Here is a 12,179-nt window from a genome sequence, read left to right as displayed (position 1 = left end):
TCGAATGCAATAAAGTCTTGGCTGAACATTTATTTATACTAGCTAGCAAAAGGTGCACTGAAATGAGGGGTGAGGAAAGTTCCAAGGGTGACTTGACATACATATCCTTTAAAGGTAAAAGCGAATAGATAAAGAAAAATGTTAGAGGTTTCAAATTTTTTACTAAATAAATGACCAAATGTCTCATATGGGTGTGGGGCCTACAAAATTGCAGATTCCACACCTATGTGAGACTTTTGGTCATTTGTTTGGTAGAAAATTTGGTATCCTTAGCATTACCCATAGATAAATGCGTAGACTTTATCATTGTTCAAATAATTGTTTTGGGGGTCATATGTTAAGCCATGTTTTCTTTAAATGGGTTGAAAGTTCATAATTAAAAAAAAAAAATTAAAACTCATTTTTTAATTTTTAAATAATTATTTTTTTTCTTAATTTATTTAAGTGATATATATATGTTTTATAAGTTATAAGTTAAAGTTACACCAAATAATACACAATAAACTTGTATTTACTTAATATGTAAGAGTTATGATGTGGTGGTCTTGAAGTATTACTCTATACCATTAAATGTCAAGTGACTCTCTAAAATTCTAATAAAAATTTCTGAGTCTTACTATTTTAATCAATAAAAATTAAAATACCATGTAAATTTACCCTGAGACTACCACGTAATTTTTCATCTCTGCATGGTAAAACAAAGTAAATTTGTCAATTGTATAAGAAGAGAGGGATATTCACGTAAACTTAGCAATAAATTCGAAATCAAAGTCAATTTTGTTGACTATTATAAAAGTTTGGTAAATGACGTGTTGTCGTGGGCTGGTCGAGCCCTATCTTTGAAAAACCAGGGGAGGCATATTTATTACGTGGACTTCCCATTCCATCCCAATCCAATTATAAAACAAAACCAACACAGATCATTACCACTAACCGAAAATGACAAGGACTAATTTGCAATAAGAAATTAATTTGAAATCATGCCCAATCAAACCGTCCAAAATAAATAAATAAATAAAATAATATTTTGAATTAAAAATTAAATTGTATACAGTACTATGATAGGTCTACATCTAGATGACACTGCTTTATTCAAATTGAACACGCTTATTAACTTTAATTTGAATTTCCATTTGAAAATCACTGGTGTCAACAACATTGTCTGGTGCATATTGTTTGGCTAGATTAGTTGCCCACAGGGTGGCATCATCCAGTGCATGCTCTTTCACTAGGTTGTAGTGTTTGGATTTGTGTCTTTAATCAAAAAAAGGCTGCCCAAGTCCAACTGCCCCAGCTAATAATGGGTTGGTGTGGGTTGATTTATTTGTTAGCTTGTTTCAAGAATCAGACACCTTTCTGTTAATGGTAAATCAGTAGATTCATAACATGTTCTTCTAGATTGTTTATGATATTTGTTTAACTAATAATAAGATGATGTGGGTGATTTTTCAAAAAGTTATATTTTTAATTGTTATATTCCATTTAATTCATATTCATTTTTAATATTCTATTAGATCCGGTTTAGAATAATATAACCAAATTACTTTTCTAACTTTTTGTGTATGTTTTTATTTTACAACCAATATATAATAAAAAACAACAATAATAAAAAACAACAACAGTGTCTTGTTATATGGTGAAAATCTCTCATTTATTCCATGGAGAAAATCTCTCCTTATTCCATAAAGAAAATATCTCCCTCATTCTATGGAAAAAAAATCTATCATTTACTCCACAGAAAAAAATCTCTCACATTCTTAAAACTTTAAATCATCTATCTTTTGAAAATTTCTCACTAAATGTTAATGTGAACTTTCACATTACAAATGCATGCTGGTAAATAATATTCCTTTATAGAACCATACACTGGTAACATTTACATTGTTTGTGCTAGTATGACTATTTTTTAACGTGAATATTAACATTAATTATGATTTGTTGTGAGTGATCCATGGTTAATGTTGTCATGTTATTTTGGTATTACAGTTGGGCTGTGAACATTCTCATTGTTGGTAATTGTTTGTTATTGTGGGCATATAATTATCAGCACTGGTAGGAAGCCCGAAAATCTGTGGCTCGAATGGCTCGAAACTGTTAAAACAATGTCGTTTTGCTGTCAAAACGACGCAAAACGACGTTGTTTTGACAGTTTCGAGCCATTTGAGCCACACATTTTGTGGCCCTCAAGTGTGCATTGTGGTAAATGCAATATTGATGTGAACATTCACATCTGTGTTATATTATTAAGATGCACAAATATCACATTGTTATTTATGTTTATATGACTATTTCTAATTGTGAATATTAATATTAATTAAAGATGTGATAATCACAACACCAATGTGAATTTTCACACCATATAATAAGCATGTAAAAATAATAAAAACGCATACAATAATCAGTGATATGTGAACGAGAACATTCACATTATGCAACAATCATATAATCATTCGTCTACATTGCACATCATGCAACCATCACACATTTCTAACGTTAAAGTTCACATCATCAGATGCAAAATATTAAAATCTGATAATTTACAACAATAATGATTTTCAGTGGATGTGTACATTACATTCACAAAAATACCCAATCAATAAGCATGCATATACACGGATATATAACACCATATCAATCTATCATGAAACAAAAAAGTCGAATCTAACTTTAATAAATTATTGAACAATTCTGAACATACATCTCTATCAATGTATACCAATATGCAGTTACAAAACAAAAAACGGTGCTAACCTTGCCCCTACGATATTTGAATGGAAGAAAATAGAGTTTCGAACTACAATAATGAAAAAACACAGTGTTTCAAACAGTAACAATGGAAGAACACAGAGTTTGGAACTACAACAATGGAAGAATGATGATGATGATGATGAGCTCCTTTTTGAGTTTCTTCTATTTTGTTTCTTTCTTTGATGATCATCACCTAATTCATCGCTTTGAGTTGTTGTTTTGTGATTTTTCCTAATTCTCAAATAGGCAAATTAGAGAGAGAGAGAGAGAGAGAGAGAGAGAGAGAGAGTATGAGAGGAAGTTTCTTAGTGTTGTAAGATTCTTTTTCAACCATATTTTTTTTGTCAATATTATAATTTAATAATATATATTTAGGTTTTAAAAACTTATCCCACTGATTTTAAAACTGTTAAAACAAAAAAATGAAACAACAAGAACACAATTGTGTGTAATACTTACTATCAAAAATAGAACAAATGGTAAATTAGTCCCAAAAATATTATAAATAAGGAAAAAAGAATCTCCTAAAATACAAGTATAAATAAATAGAATTAGGTGAAACACAAGAAAACTTTATGAACTTATGAGCTATAACTCCTCTACATAGAATTTATAAATAAATCTCTCATGAAATTTGGATACCAAAATATTGAATATTATCCAATATGTCAATAATATATATTGATTTATTAGATTCCACATTTGAGACAAATAACACTAGATTCCATTCCACCTTTCTATCAATGCATTAGTAACATTTCAAAGGGAACCTGGTCTCTTCAAGTATATAATCTAGACTATAAGGTATTGTTCAGACTTGTGGAGCTCAACTGGAGTTTTTTTTTTTTTTGTTGATAATTTGAATTATTTATTTTGTTAAATTTTAGTGTATATTATTTGCACAAAAAATTATATCTATCCAATAATCTTACATACTCAATTTATCATATTCATCTAAAAAAATAGATAATATATTGACCCTCTTATGAATGTTACTAATATTAAAGAATAATGCTACAATGATCATGTTTATATATTATGGGGTGATTTGGAAAGTTGGTTGAAAGTTGACTTTTTAACTTTTTTGTTTTTTTGTGAATAAAAAATGTAAGAGGTGATATGATCCATAATGGATTAAAAATTAAAAGCTAACTTTTAGTTTATCATATAAAATGTATCAATGTATTGGTAACAAATATAAATGGTGGAACTCATTCAATCCATACAACTATGATTATATAAATATGATTATTATAATATTATTTGAATATTAAATTATTATAAATAAACCACATCAAATAATATACAAAAATATGATAGAAAAATGAGATAAATGTAACATTCAAATGGCTAGTCTGAATTTTTGTGGTCGCTACTATTCCATTACAAGATTTTGTTGAATTTTCAAATGGGAAGTTTGTATCTTCTTGACCATTAGCTGGAGAATAGAAGAGAGATGAATGGGGTGTGGGTAATAGGAATATTCTTCGAGATAGGGTCTAATTGGAGACTATTTATCGAGTTAAGATTCTTTCTTTGGTTTTTCTTTTTAACTTTCTATTTACAATGGTAGAGATGTACTTTAAGATTATCTAACAGTCAACATTTGACTATTTCAATTTATTTTAATTTTTTTTGTAAATAATTAAATCTGAACTGTTAAATTATCTTGTAATGCATCTCCACCGTTACCAATAAAAAGGTCAAAAGAGAGATCAATAAGAGAATTCACTATTCATCAAGAATTGCAACACGTTTTCTTTTCTTATTAGCTTTTGGCTGAGATAGGTCCTACAAAGAGAACTAGTTGGAGAATAGAAGAGAGATGGGGTGTGGGTAATGAGTCCAGATTCCCTCCTTGAGCCCCCTCCTTCATTCCTTCCTTGCAGGGGTCTTCGGGTCCACTTTGAAGCCCAGTTTTGATAATCCGAACCGTTCATATTTTTAGATTTATTCAGTATATTATACCTGTAAAAAATCAAGTTGATCGGATATCAGAAAGTATACGTTCAGAAAATTGGGACTACAAACTATTTTTTAATAAACAGTTTTCCGAACACATACTTTATGATATTCGATCAACTTGATTTTTTACAGGTATAATATACTGAATAAATCTAAAAATATGAACGGTTCAGATTATCAAAACTGAGCCTCAAAGTGGACCCGAAGACCCTTGCAAGGAGGAAATGAAGGAGGGGGCTCAAGGGGAGGATCCCAATTCGTGGGTAATAGGCATATTCTTGGAGATGGCTCCAAATTGGCGACTTTTCTTTTCTTATTAGCTTTTGGTTGAGATAGGTCCTACAAAACTGTTGAAAAAAAAAAAAAAAAAGAAGGTCCTACAAAAACAATTAAGTAAATTTTATGATTTTTTTTAAAGTAAATTAGAAATTCAAAGAAAATTTATCAGTTTTTTTTTAACAAATATTCAAATCGGTCATGTGAGTCTTTGATAAAAAATTTAGGTCATAATTGATTTGAGGTTTGAGAGAGGGAATTGAAATAATAATCCATGGACCCACCAATTACATGTTTGTTTATAGGGAAAAGTGATATGAGATTGCTAATCTTATGAGATTATCAATCCCCTCCGGTGGTGGGATTAGTATTCTCATGGAAGGGGTGAGATTAGCATTCCACTCCCATGGATTGAGGGTAAAAAGACCATTTTGCCTCTCATCTTACAAAAACAACAAACATATCTTGTATGTAAAAAGGATTTTTACGTAATTTGCATATTTAGTCCTAACTAATTAATATCTTCAACTTAATACTACCACACTAATAATCTCCTTACTCAATTTTACCATACTCTTACTTCCATTTAACCTAATTTGCTAAACAAACGAGACCTTGATGAAAATTTTGGAGTGTAGCAAAAATTTTATTTTCACAAATGATGAGAGCCAAAATGTTTTTTAAATATTTTTTTATTAACTCATCATTTGTCTTCTACTTCGAATTTATGTCATTCCAAGGGCATTCACAATGGGATAGTTAAAATTATTTGTCAAAATATGTGTTATATGACGAAAAATGATAAAAGTAGAGTCCAAAAATATGTGTTAAGGTATGACAAGAGTTTGTTAATTTTAGAGAGTGAATGGTGGTGCAATAAATGTGTTAAGGTGTGTGTTAAGATGTGTGCTAAGTGTATATATATATATATAAATAATAAATAAAATAGTATAAATAATATGTGTTAAGGCGCAATAGATGAAGACAGCAGAATTGGGTAGGTCATCCAGTGGGTCAACCGGTCAAAGGCAAATTTTTTTTTTTTTTTTTTTGGTGAAGGGTCAGGACGTTGGAAGGATGACCGGCCGGACATCCGATCGGACGATCCCAAAGCACTTTCCCACGTCCCTCTCTCATTCTCCCTTCTCTCTCTCGCTAGCTAAAACACTAGCCACAGTTAACAAAGAAGTTAACAACTGACACTAACAAAATCTACTAACAGACTACTTAACACTTCAATTGTGAAATCCAAACGTTACTGTAGCTAGCTAAAATTTGGCCACTGACACTAACACAATCACTAACACATCCATTGTGGATGCTCTTAGGTTTTAAAACAAAAAATAAGGGATTACAAATCTGGCCTCCTATTTCAACACTAAACATATTATGAGTAGGGCCCACAACTATGGTAATCCAATTTGATTACTGAAGCTCGTAAACAAACGTCACCTATGAATTATCAAATCATTCACTTTACCTTTCTACATATTTTTGTATAAAAAATTTTAAAATCAATTTTCAAACGCCTTCTTAAACTACTTTTAAGCTTTTAACGAACTTAAGACTTAGGCTTCGTTTGGAAAGTAATCTTTTTAGTCTAAAAGTTAAAAAGTCATTAAAAAATAAAAAAGCTAATAAATTAAAAAGTCAAAGATTCCCTTTTATTTCTAACTTTTTGTACATTTTTTTTTTGTAAAAAATCAAAAAGTCATTGTAAACATGTTAGTTTTTTTTTTTTTTTGCATAATATTTTAACTAAAAAATCAAAAAGTTACTAAAAAGACATGTTTCCAAATGGGACCTTATTTTGGCAATTGGTTAAAATAGTCAAAAAGTCATTACAAAAAATTTAATTTTTCTTTCTATTTTTTTTATATATATTTTCATAAAAATCTAAAAAAAATAAACTATAGAGTTGTTTAAAATGATTTAAATAAGTATATTTTTTAACTTTTTATGAAAAAATATGTAAAAAAATAAAAAAGTTATACTTATTTAATTTATGTCAAATAGTACCTAAATAGTGAATTTCCAAAATAAGCCCAAGCACAGTCATTTTATTTGTGTAAGTGCAATAATCCGTTTCTAGATTTGTTATTTTAGCAATAATCACGGCAGATGTACTAATGGAATTGAAAGACTTCTTTTCTTTTCTAAATCCTTATACCCAAACAGGGCATAACGGTTTTTCTTCTTCCTTTCCTTTTCCTTTCCCCTTCCCGCCTCGCACGGCGATTTCGTCGGTTCAAAACCCTAACTCCCAACAAAGCGCAGATGTGTGATTCCACAACTTGATTCAGAACCACCGATTCTCATCAATCGCTCTTCTTTCGGATCTCTCATCCCAATTCTGGTAATACCCTTCTCCTATCTTTTGAGAATTTGCAACGCCTTATCTCCAATTTGATAAATTTTTTGCTCTCTCACATACTGTACATACAAACCCTGAATTTTACTCCTTGTATATACCCATCTTTCTTGCATTTTGAAGACTCTATCCATAGTTTTCTCCACAACCCATTTCGTATTTGATCCAATCTTTCTTGGGTTTCATTTGAATGTTTCAGTTTTCAGACCCACTCCCTACACAGTTGTTTTGTACAATGTCTCAATTATTATTTTTTTAGGGGGTCTCTTTGTAAGTGAAATGGTTTTTCAAGGTTCTGTCCATAGTTTTATCCACAACCCATTTTGTGTTTTCGCGCATTTGATCCAGTCTTTCTTGGGTTTCGTTTGAATTTTCAGGTTTCGTAGCCACTCAGTGTAATGAAAAATGGCTTCTTTGAAGTCTGGGGTTCTCACAAAACTTCTTGAAGACATGAATGTAGATGATGAAAAGGGGTTGGAAGATGTTCGAAAACCCGTGTTGTTGCAAATTAGAAGCATAATTCCTGTGTTGGAAGAAGGTGATTTTTGGCCTAATAAAGGGTTTTACTTGAAAGTTTCAGACTTGTCTCACGCCATGTATGCCTCGCTGCCTCGCGAACAAGATGAAATGATTTTGAGCAACATTTTGCAACTTGGGCAGTTCATATATGTGCAGAAGTTGGAGGCTGCTTACCCGGTTCCATTGCTTAGAGGTGTAATGCCTGTCCCAGGACGACGTCCTTGTGACGGAACTCCAGAAGATATCTTGCCTGTCACTAATTTGGTCAAGTTTCTTGAAGCATCTGATACCGAGTCAATAAAGGATAAGGGTGTTATTTTTGAGAAGAAGACTCTGACTCGTGGGTTATCGGATTCAGAGGCTTTATTGGAAAAGAGTACTGATGGTGAGGAGAAAATGAATTGTAGAATGTTGCGTTCTTTGAGTGCTTCAAAAGCTCGTTCAAGTGAGCAGAGAAGGGGATTGAATTACATCACTAAAGGATGTGATGATGATAAGAGAAGTTCAGATGATTTGGGGGGATTCCAAAGAATTGAGCCAAGTTCTTTCCACAATGATACTACTGATTCTGACAGTCCAAAGTCATGTGTGTCATCCACGCAGATATCAAAGAGACGAAGCTGGAATTCAACAGAACTTTTGGATGTTAAGAAAATTTTTGACTCTTCAGTTGCCAGGCAAGGAACAAGACCAAGGGCACGTAGTCGCAGTGCTTGTGTGAGTGTTTCTGAGAGTTCTGTTTTGTTTCTCCATTGTGTCACTCTTATGGAAAATTCAATTCTAGTCTTAAAAGTATGGTGAATTTGGGAATTAGACAAAATTTTAGGAGCAAAATCCCTTACTGTAAAAAAAATGCAAAAAATTAGAAATGTTCTGTACAAAATTTTGGATTTGATATGTTTTATGAATCAAAACTGAAATCACAGTTCATAACTTAAAAAAGAACGCATTAGGGATGGTTGCTAAGTTGGCAATTGCTTTTGCTTGGTTTATATGTACTTTGTTGGGAAGATTAATTTGTTGTTTATCTATTGAACTTTAGCATGTTGGTTCCTGAATGGTAGAATTAAGTCTTATTTTTTCTATATAGACAGGTTTCGCCCATTCGCTCCATGAGGTACGACAGCTCTGATGACAATTCTACCTCTACAACAAGAAGACGAGTTATGGGTTCAACTACAAAATCATTTAAAAGTACCAACAGAAGCAAGACCATTGCTCCAAAGATAAACTGTGAGGAGACCTCACATCCAGAAGCAATGTGCTGCGCAGTCAGTGATAGGAAAGAGGCAGAGAGTATAATTTCATGGGACTCTCTCCCCTCAAGCTTAGCGAAGCTTGGCAAGGTACAAACTACAAAGGCTTATGTACACTCTTCTTTGTATTACTTGCATTTCCTGACCCTTCTATCTATTTTGAAATTGAAAGCTATGTTCAATGAACCTCTATTGTTGGCATTGTAGGATATGGTAAGAAACAAAGATGTTGCTGTGCTTGCTGCTGTTGAGGCTTTGCAAGAGGCTTGTGCTGCTGAGAAATTGATCAAATGCCTAAGGTGGTTTTAACAAATTCATTGCTTAGCAAATATGCTAGTCTTAGGTTAATGAACACAAAAAAGTTATGAAACTGTGGGTAATTCAGGTTCCACCTATCATTGCTAACCCATTTTTCCCCTCGTTTTTCCAGCACATATTCAGAGTTCCAGTCATATAAAGGGGATGATCCGCAACCATTCATTGATAAGTTTTTCGATCTCCAAGATGACTTGGCTCAAACCAGACAAATAGTTCAGTCACTAACAAATATTAGTCCACTTAAAACGTCAGATACAGACATTAACAGCATGGGTTCAGTCAAGGAAGTCTTGAATCTAGCAGTCGAAAGAAAGAAAAATGCAACTTCATGGATCAAATCAGCTATGGCATTTGATCTTTCCCCATGCTTATCCTCTCTCAGATCCACGAGTACAACAGAGAGTCCTAACACCGCGAAAAAGTCAGTCACAGCTAGTCAAGTCACCAAACCTAAGATGGCATGTATAGTTAGGAAGCTGAGGAAGAACTGTGAGTTTGCAGTTGGATTGACATCTGAAAAGGATAATCCGCTGGAGTGGGCACGGGGGAGTACTTTGTGCAGAGCTGCTGACTTGGCCAATGCTTTGCAGGATGAAAGCCGGAGATCATTTATGGGTTATGTTGAGAAATTTTTAGCCGAGGTTGAGAGCAAAACATCTTCAATAGATTCAGATAGCAAGATAGCTGGGATGATGTATCAGATCAAGAGAGTGAATGACTGGTTAGATGCTGTCAACAAAGAGACCAGTTGTGAAACTAATGGGAGCAAAGAGGGGTCTCCCACATTGGAGGATTATGAAATGGAAGCTTGCGGAAGGGTGAGGAGCAAAATATACAAGGTCCTACTGAAGCATGTTGAGAGGACTGCCATGGCTTTGGAAAACATAAATGCAGCTGGTCAAGATTGAGCATTGGAGATTGTCACAGAAAATAAATTTTTTTTTTTAAAATTTTTATTCTAAATGACAAGTAATCCCTTCAAAGTAGGGCCATGTTTGGGGGAACCTAGGATATCGGGAGCCACCAACAAGCTGTAATAGGTATCGGGTAAGATAAGGCATTGCCAATGATAGTAGGTAATCAATACTATAAGTAGGTGATCAGTAATAAATCTGATTACAATTCTTAGGTTTGTATGCAAAATGTATAAGGTGTGAATACATATTTGTTCATCTTCAAAAATTTTTCCTATCCTGTACAGATGCAGCTGATTCATTTGCTGTTTGGTAATATTCTTTCTGCTTGCAGCTTGTCTAGGATTGTTTTAGGAAAAAATCTACGAAAGTTATTATGACTTTTTCAGTGAAATGCATGGTGTTATGCCCATTTGTGGTAAAACTTAGTGAATTTATGGTGTGCACAAAGTTATACTTTTTGTCTTTTATGTTTCACTAATTAGGCCATTTTTCTAGTCCGAACTGTTTTAGTTCATGGGCATATCCCAATTGTATTTTTTCCTCCACAGTTAGCATCCTTGGTAATCCTTTCAAAGTGAGTTGTCTTTTACTACATAGTGATGTGGTTTTGAAAGTTACAAATCACAAAACCACTAATTAGAAATTGATCCACTCTAAATGTGAGCAATCACCTACAAACAATGAATTTAGAACATAAACAAATTAACGTATACAGAAGCAAGACAAAAAAAGAGGAAAAAAAAAAGAAGTGGTCCACTTCAAACAAAGATAACAGTGCTTCTAATCAATGAGATTGTGCTAAATGAGATGAATGAAACTAATCTTATCTCTCATCTAACTATCAAGGTGAGTCAAATCGACTTCATCTATTCCATAACTATTGCTCTTATTGATTCAAGAGTACCATGTTAACGTGTTGAGTTGGTACTTTGAAGCTACTAATCAAATTACTTTTCATGAAAAATATATCAAATTGATCATTCAACAATATATAACTACAAATACGATATTGCAGACTATTGAACAATTATCCATGAGATTGATCTTATGTAATTACTCAAGAAACTCTCTATTTTTAGATTTAATCTTCTCACTAATTCAAACACACAATCTATTAGCTGATTTAGCATTATATGATAATTGTATAACCAAAATTCAATCAGATAGTATCAAAATGTAAGACACAGATAACACTCTTTTCTTATACTTAATTGAATTTTATTGATTTTTAAGTTGATTTGTAGGACTTCCATTTTTATAGATTAAAAGTATATAATAAATTAAAAAAATGTTATTGTCTGAATAATGTAGATAAAGCCAAAAAACAAGCCAAGATGGAAAAATTAAACAAAATTATTGCAATACAAGGCTTAAAGCTGCTAATTGAATGAGTGTAAAAAACGGAAATTTGGTTCAACCTCACTCTATTTAATTAAAATTAAGGAATTAATTTAGTAATTAATTTAGTGAAAATGCAATTTTCTTAAAGTGTCTCATGATGCCTATCTTGATTATCACTGCTAATTTTTTTTTTCACAATAAAAAAAATTAATAAAGTCATAAAAAAATTGCGTATTGTAGATAAGTTTTTTGCTTTTAAATTAAGATTTTTTTCTTTAACATTTTTTTTTAAACTCCTTAAATACATCTAATCTCAATACACTTAAAAAACAAAAATATTTGTAAAAAATTTAAGTTTTTTTCACTAAATACAAAAAAAATGCATAAACGCTATTTTTTGTTGTTGTAATTTTTATGTTTTTCCTATTTAATAATTTGTTTATAGATTTCTTTATAAAGATTTTTATT

At 31.9% G+C, this 12,179-nt stretch overlaps 1 protein-coding gene across 2 annotated transcripts; it reads left to right on the top strand.

The window, feature by feature from the left end:
* The first annotated feature begins 7,082 nt into the window (after positions 1 to 7,082).
* On the top strand, positions 7,083 to 10,635 carry LOC114322696 (protein CORTICAL MICROTUBULE DISORDERING 6). Of its 2 annotated transcripts, XM_028270059.2 has the most exons (5): positions 7,083 to 7,345; positions 7,738 to 8,596; positions 8,974 to 9,225; positions 9,343 to 9,434; positions 9,566 to 10,635. In XM_028270059.2, exons 2-5 carry the CDS (start codon positions 7,766 to 7,768, stop codon positions 10,359 to 10,361), a joined length of 1,971 nt encoding a protein of 656 aa, XP_028125860.2. In that variant the 5' UTR covers positions 7,083 to 7,345; positions 7,738 to 7,765; the 3' UTR covers positions 10,362 to 10,635. The 2 variants fall into 2 exon arrangements, with proteins under 2 accessions (XP_028125860.2, XP_082770216.1); XM_082914090.1 differs by having other exon boundaries at positions 7,097 to 8,596.
* The last annotated feature ends 1,544 nt before the right edge of the window (positions 10,636 to 12,179 follow it).

The sequence above is a fragment of the Camellia sinensis genome, chromosome 2 (genome assembly GCF_055761805.1).
Source record: "Camellia sinensis isolate YWXY chromosome 2, ASM5576180v1, whole genome shotgun sequence".
Lineage (NCBI taxonomy): Eukaryota > Viridiplantae > Streptophyta > Magnoliopsida > Ericales > Theaceae > Camellia > Camellia sinensis.
Note: the sequence above shows the minus strand (reverse complement) of the source record. Positions and strands in the feature narration are given on the sequence as shown.

Excerpts from the sequence above, each read along its gene's own strand:
- LOC114322696 (XM_028270059.2), top strand. The coding sequence starts at position 7,766 with ATGGCTTCTTTGAAGTCTGGGGTTCTCACAAAACTTCTTGAAGACATG. Across the intron at positions 9,226-9,342 it reads GCTTAGCGAAGCTTGGCAAG|GATATGGTAAGAAACAAAGA; the intron begins GTACAAACTACA and ends TTGGCATTGTAG. Across the intron at positions 9,435-9,565 it reads AAATTGATCAAATGCCTAAG|CACATATTCAGAGTTCCAGT; the intron begins GTGGTTTTAACA and ends TCGTTTTTCCAG.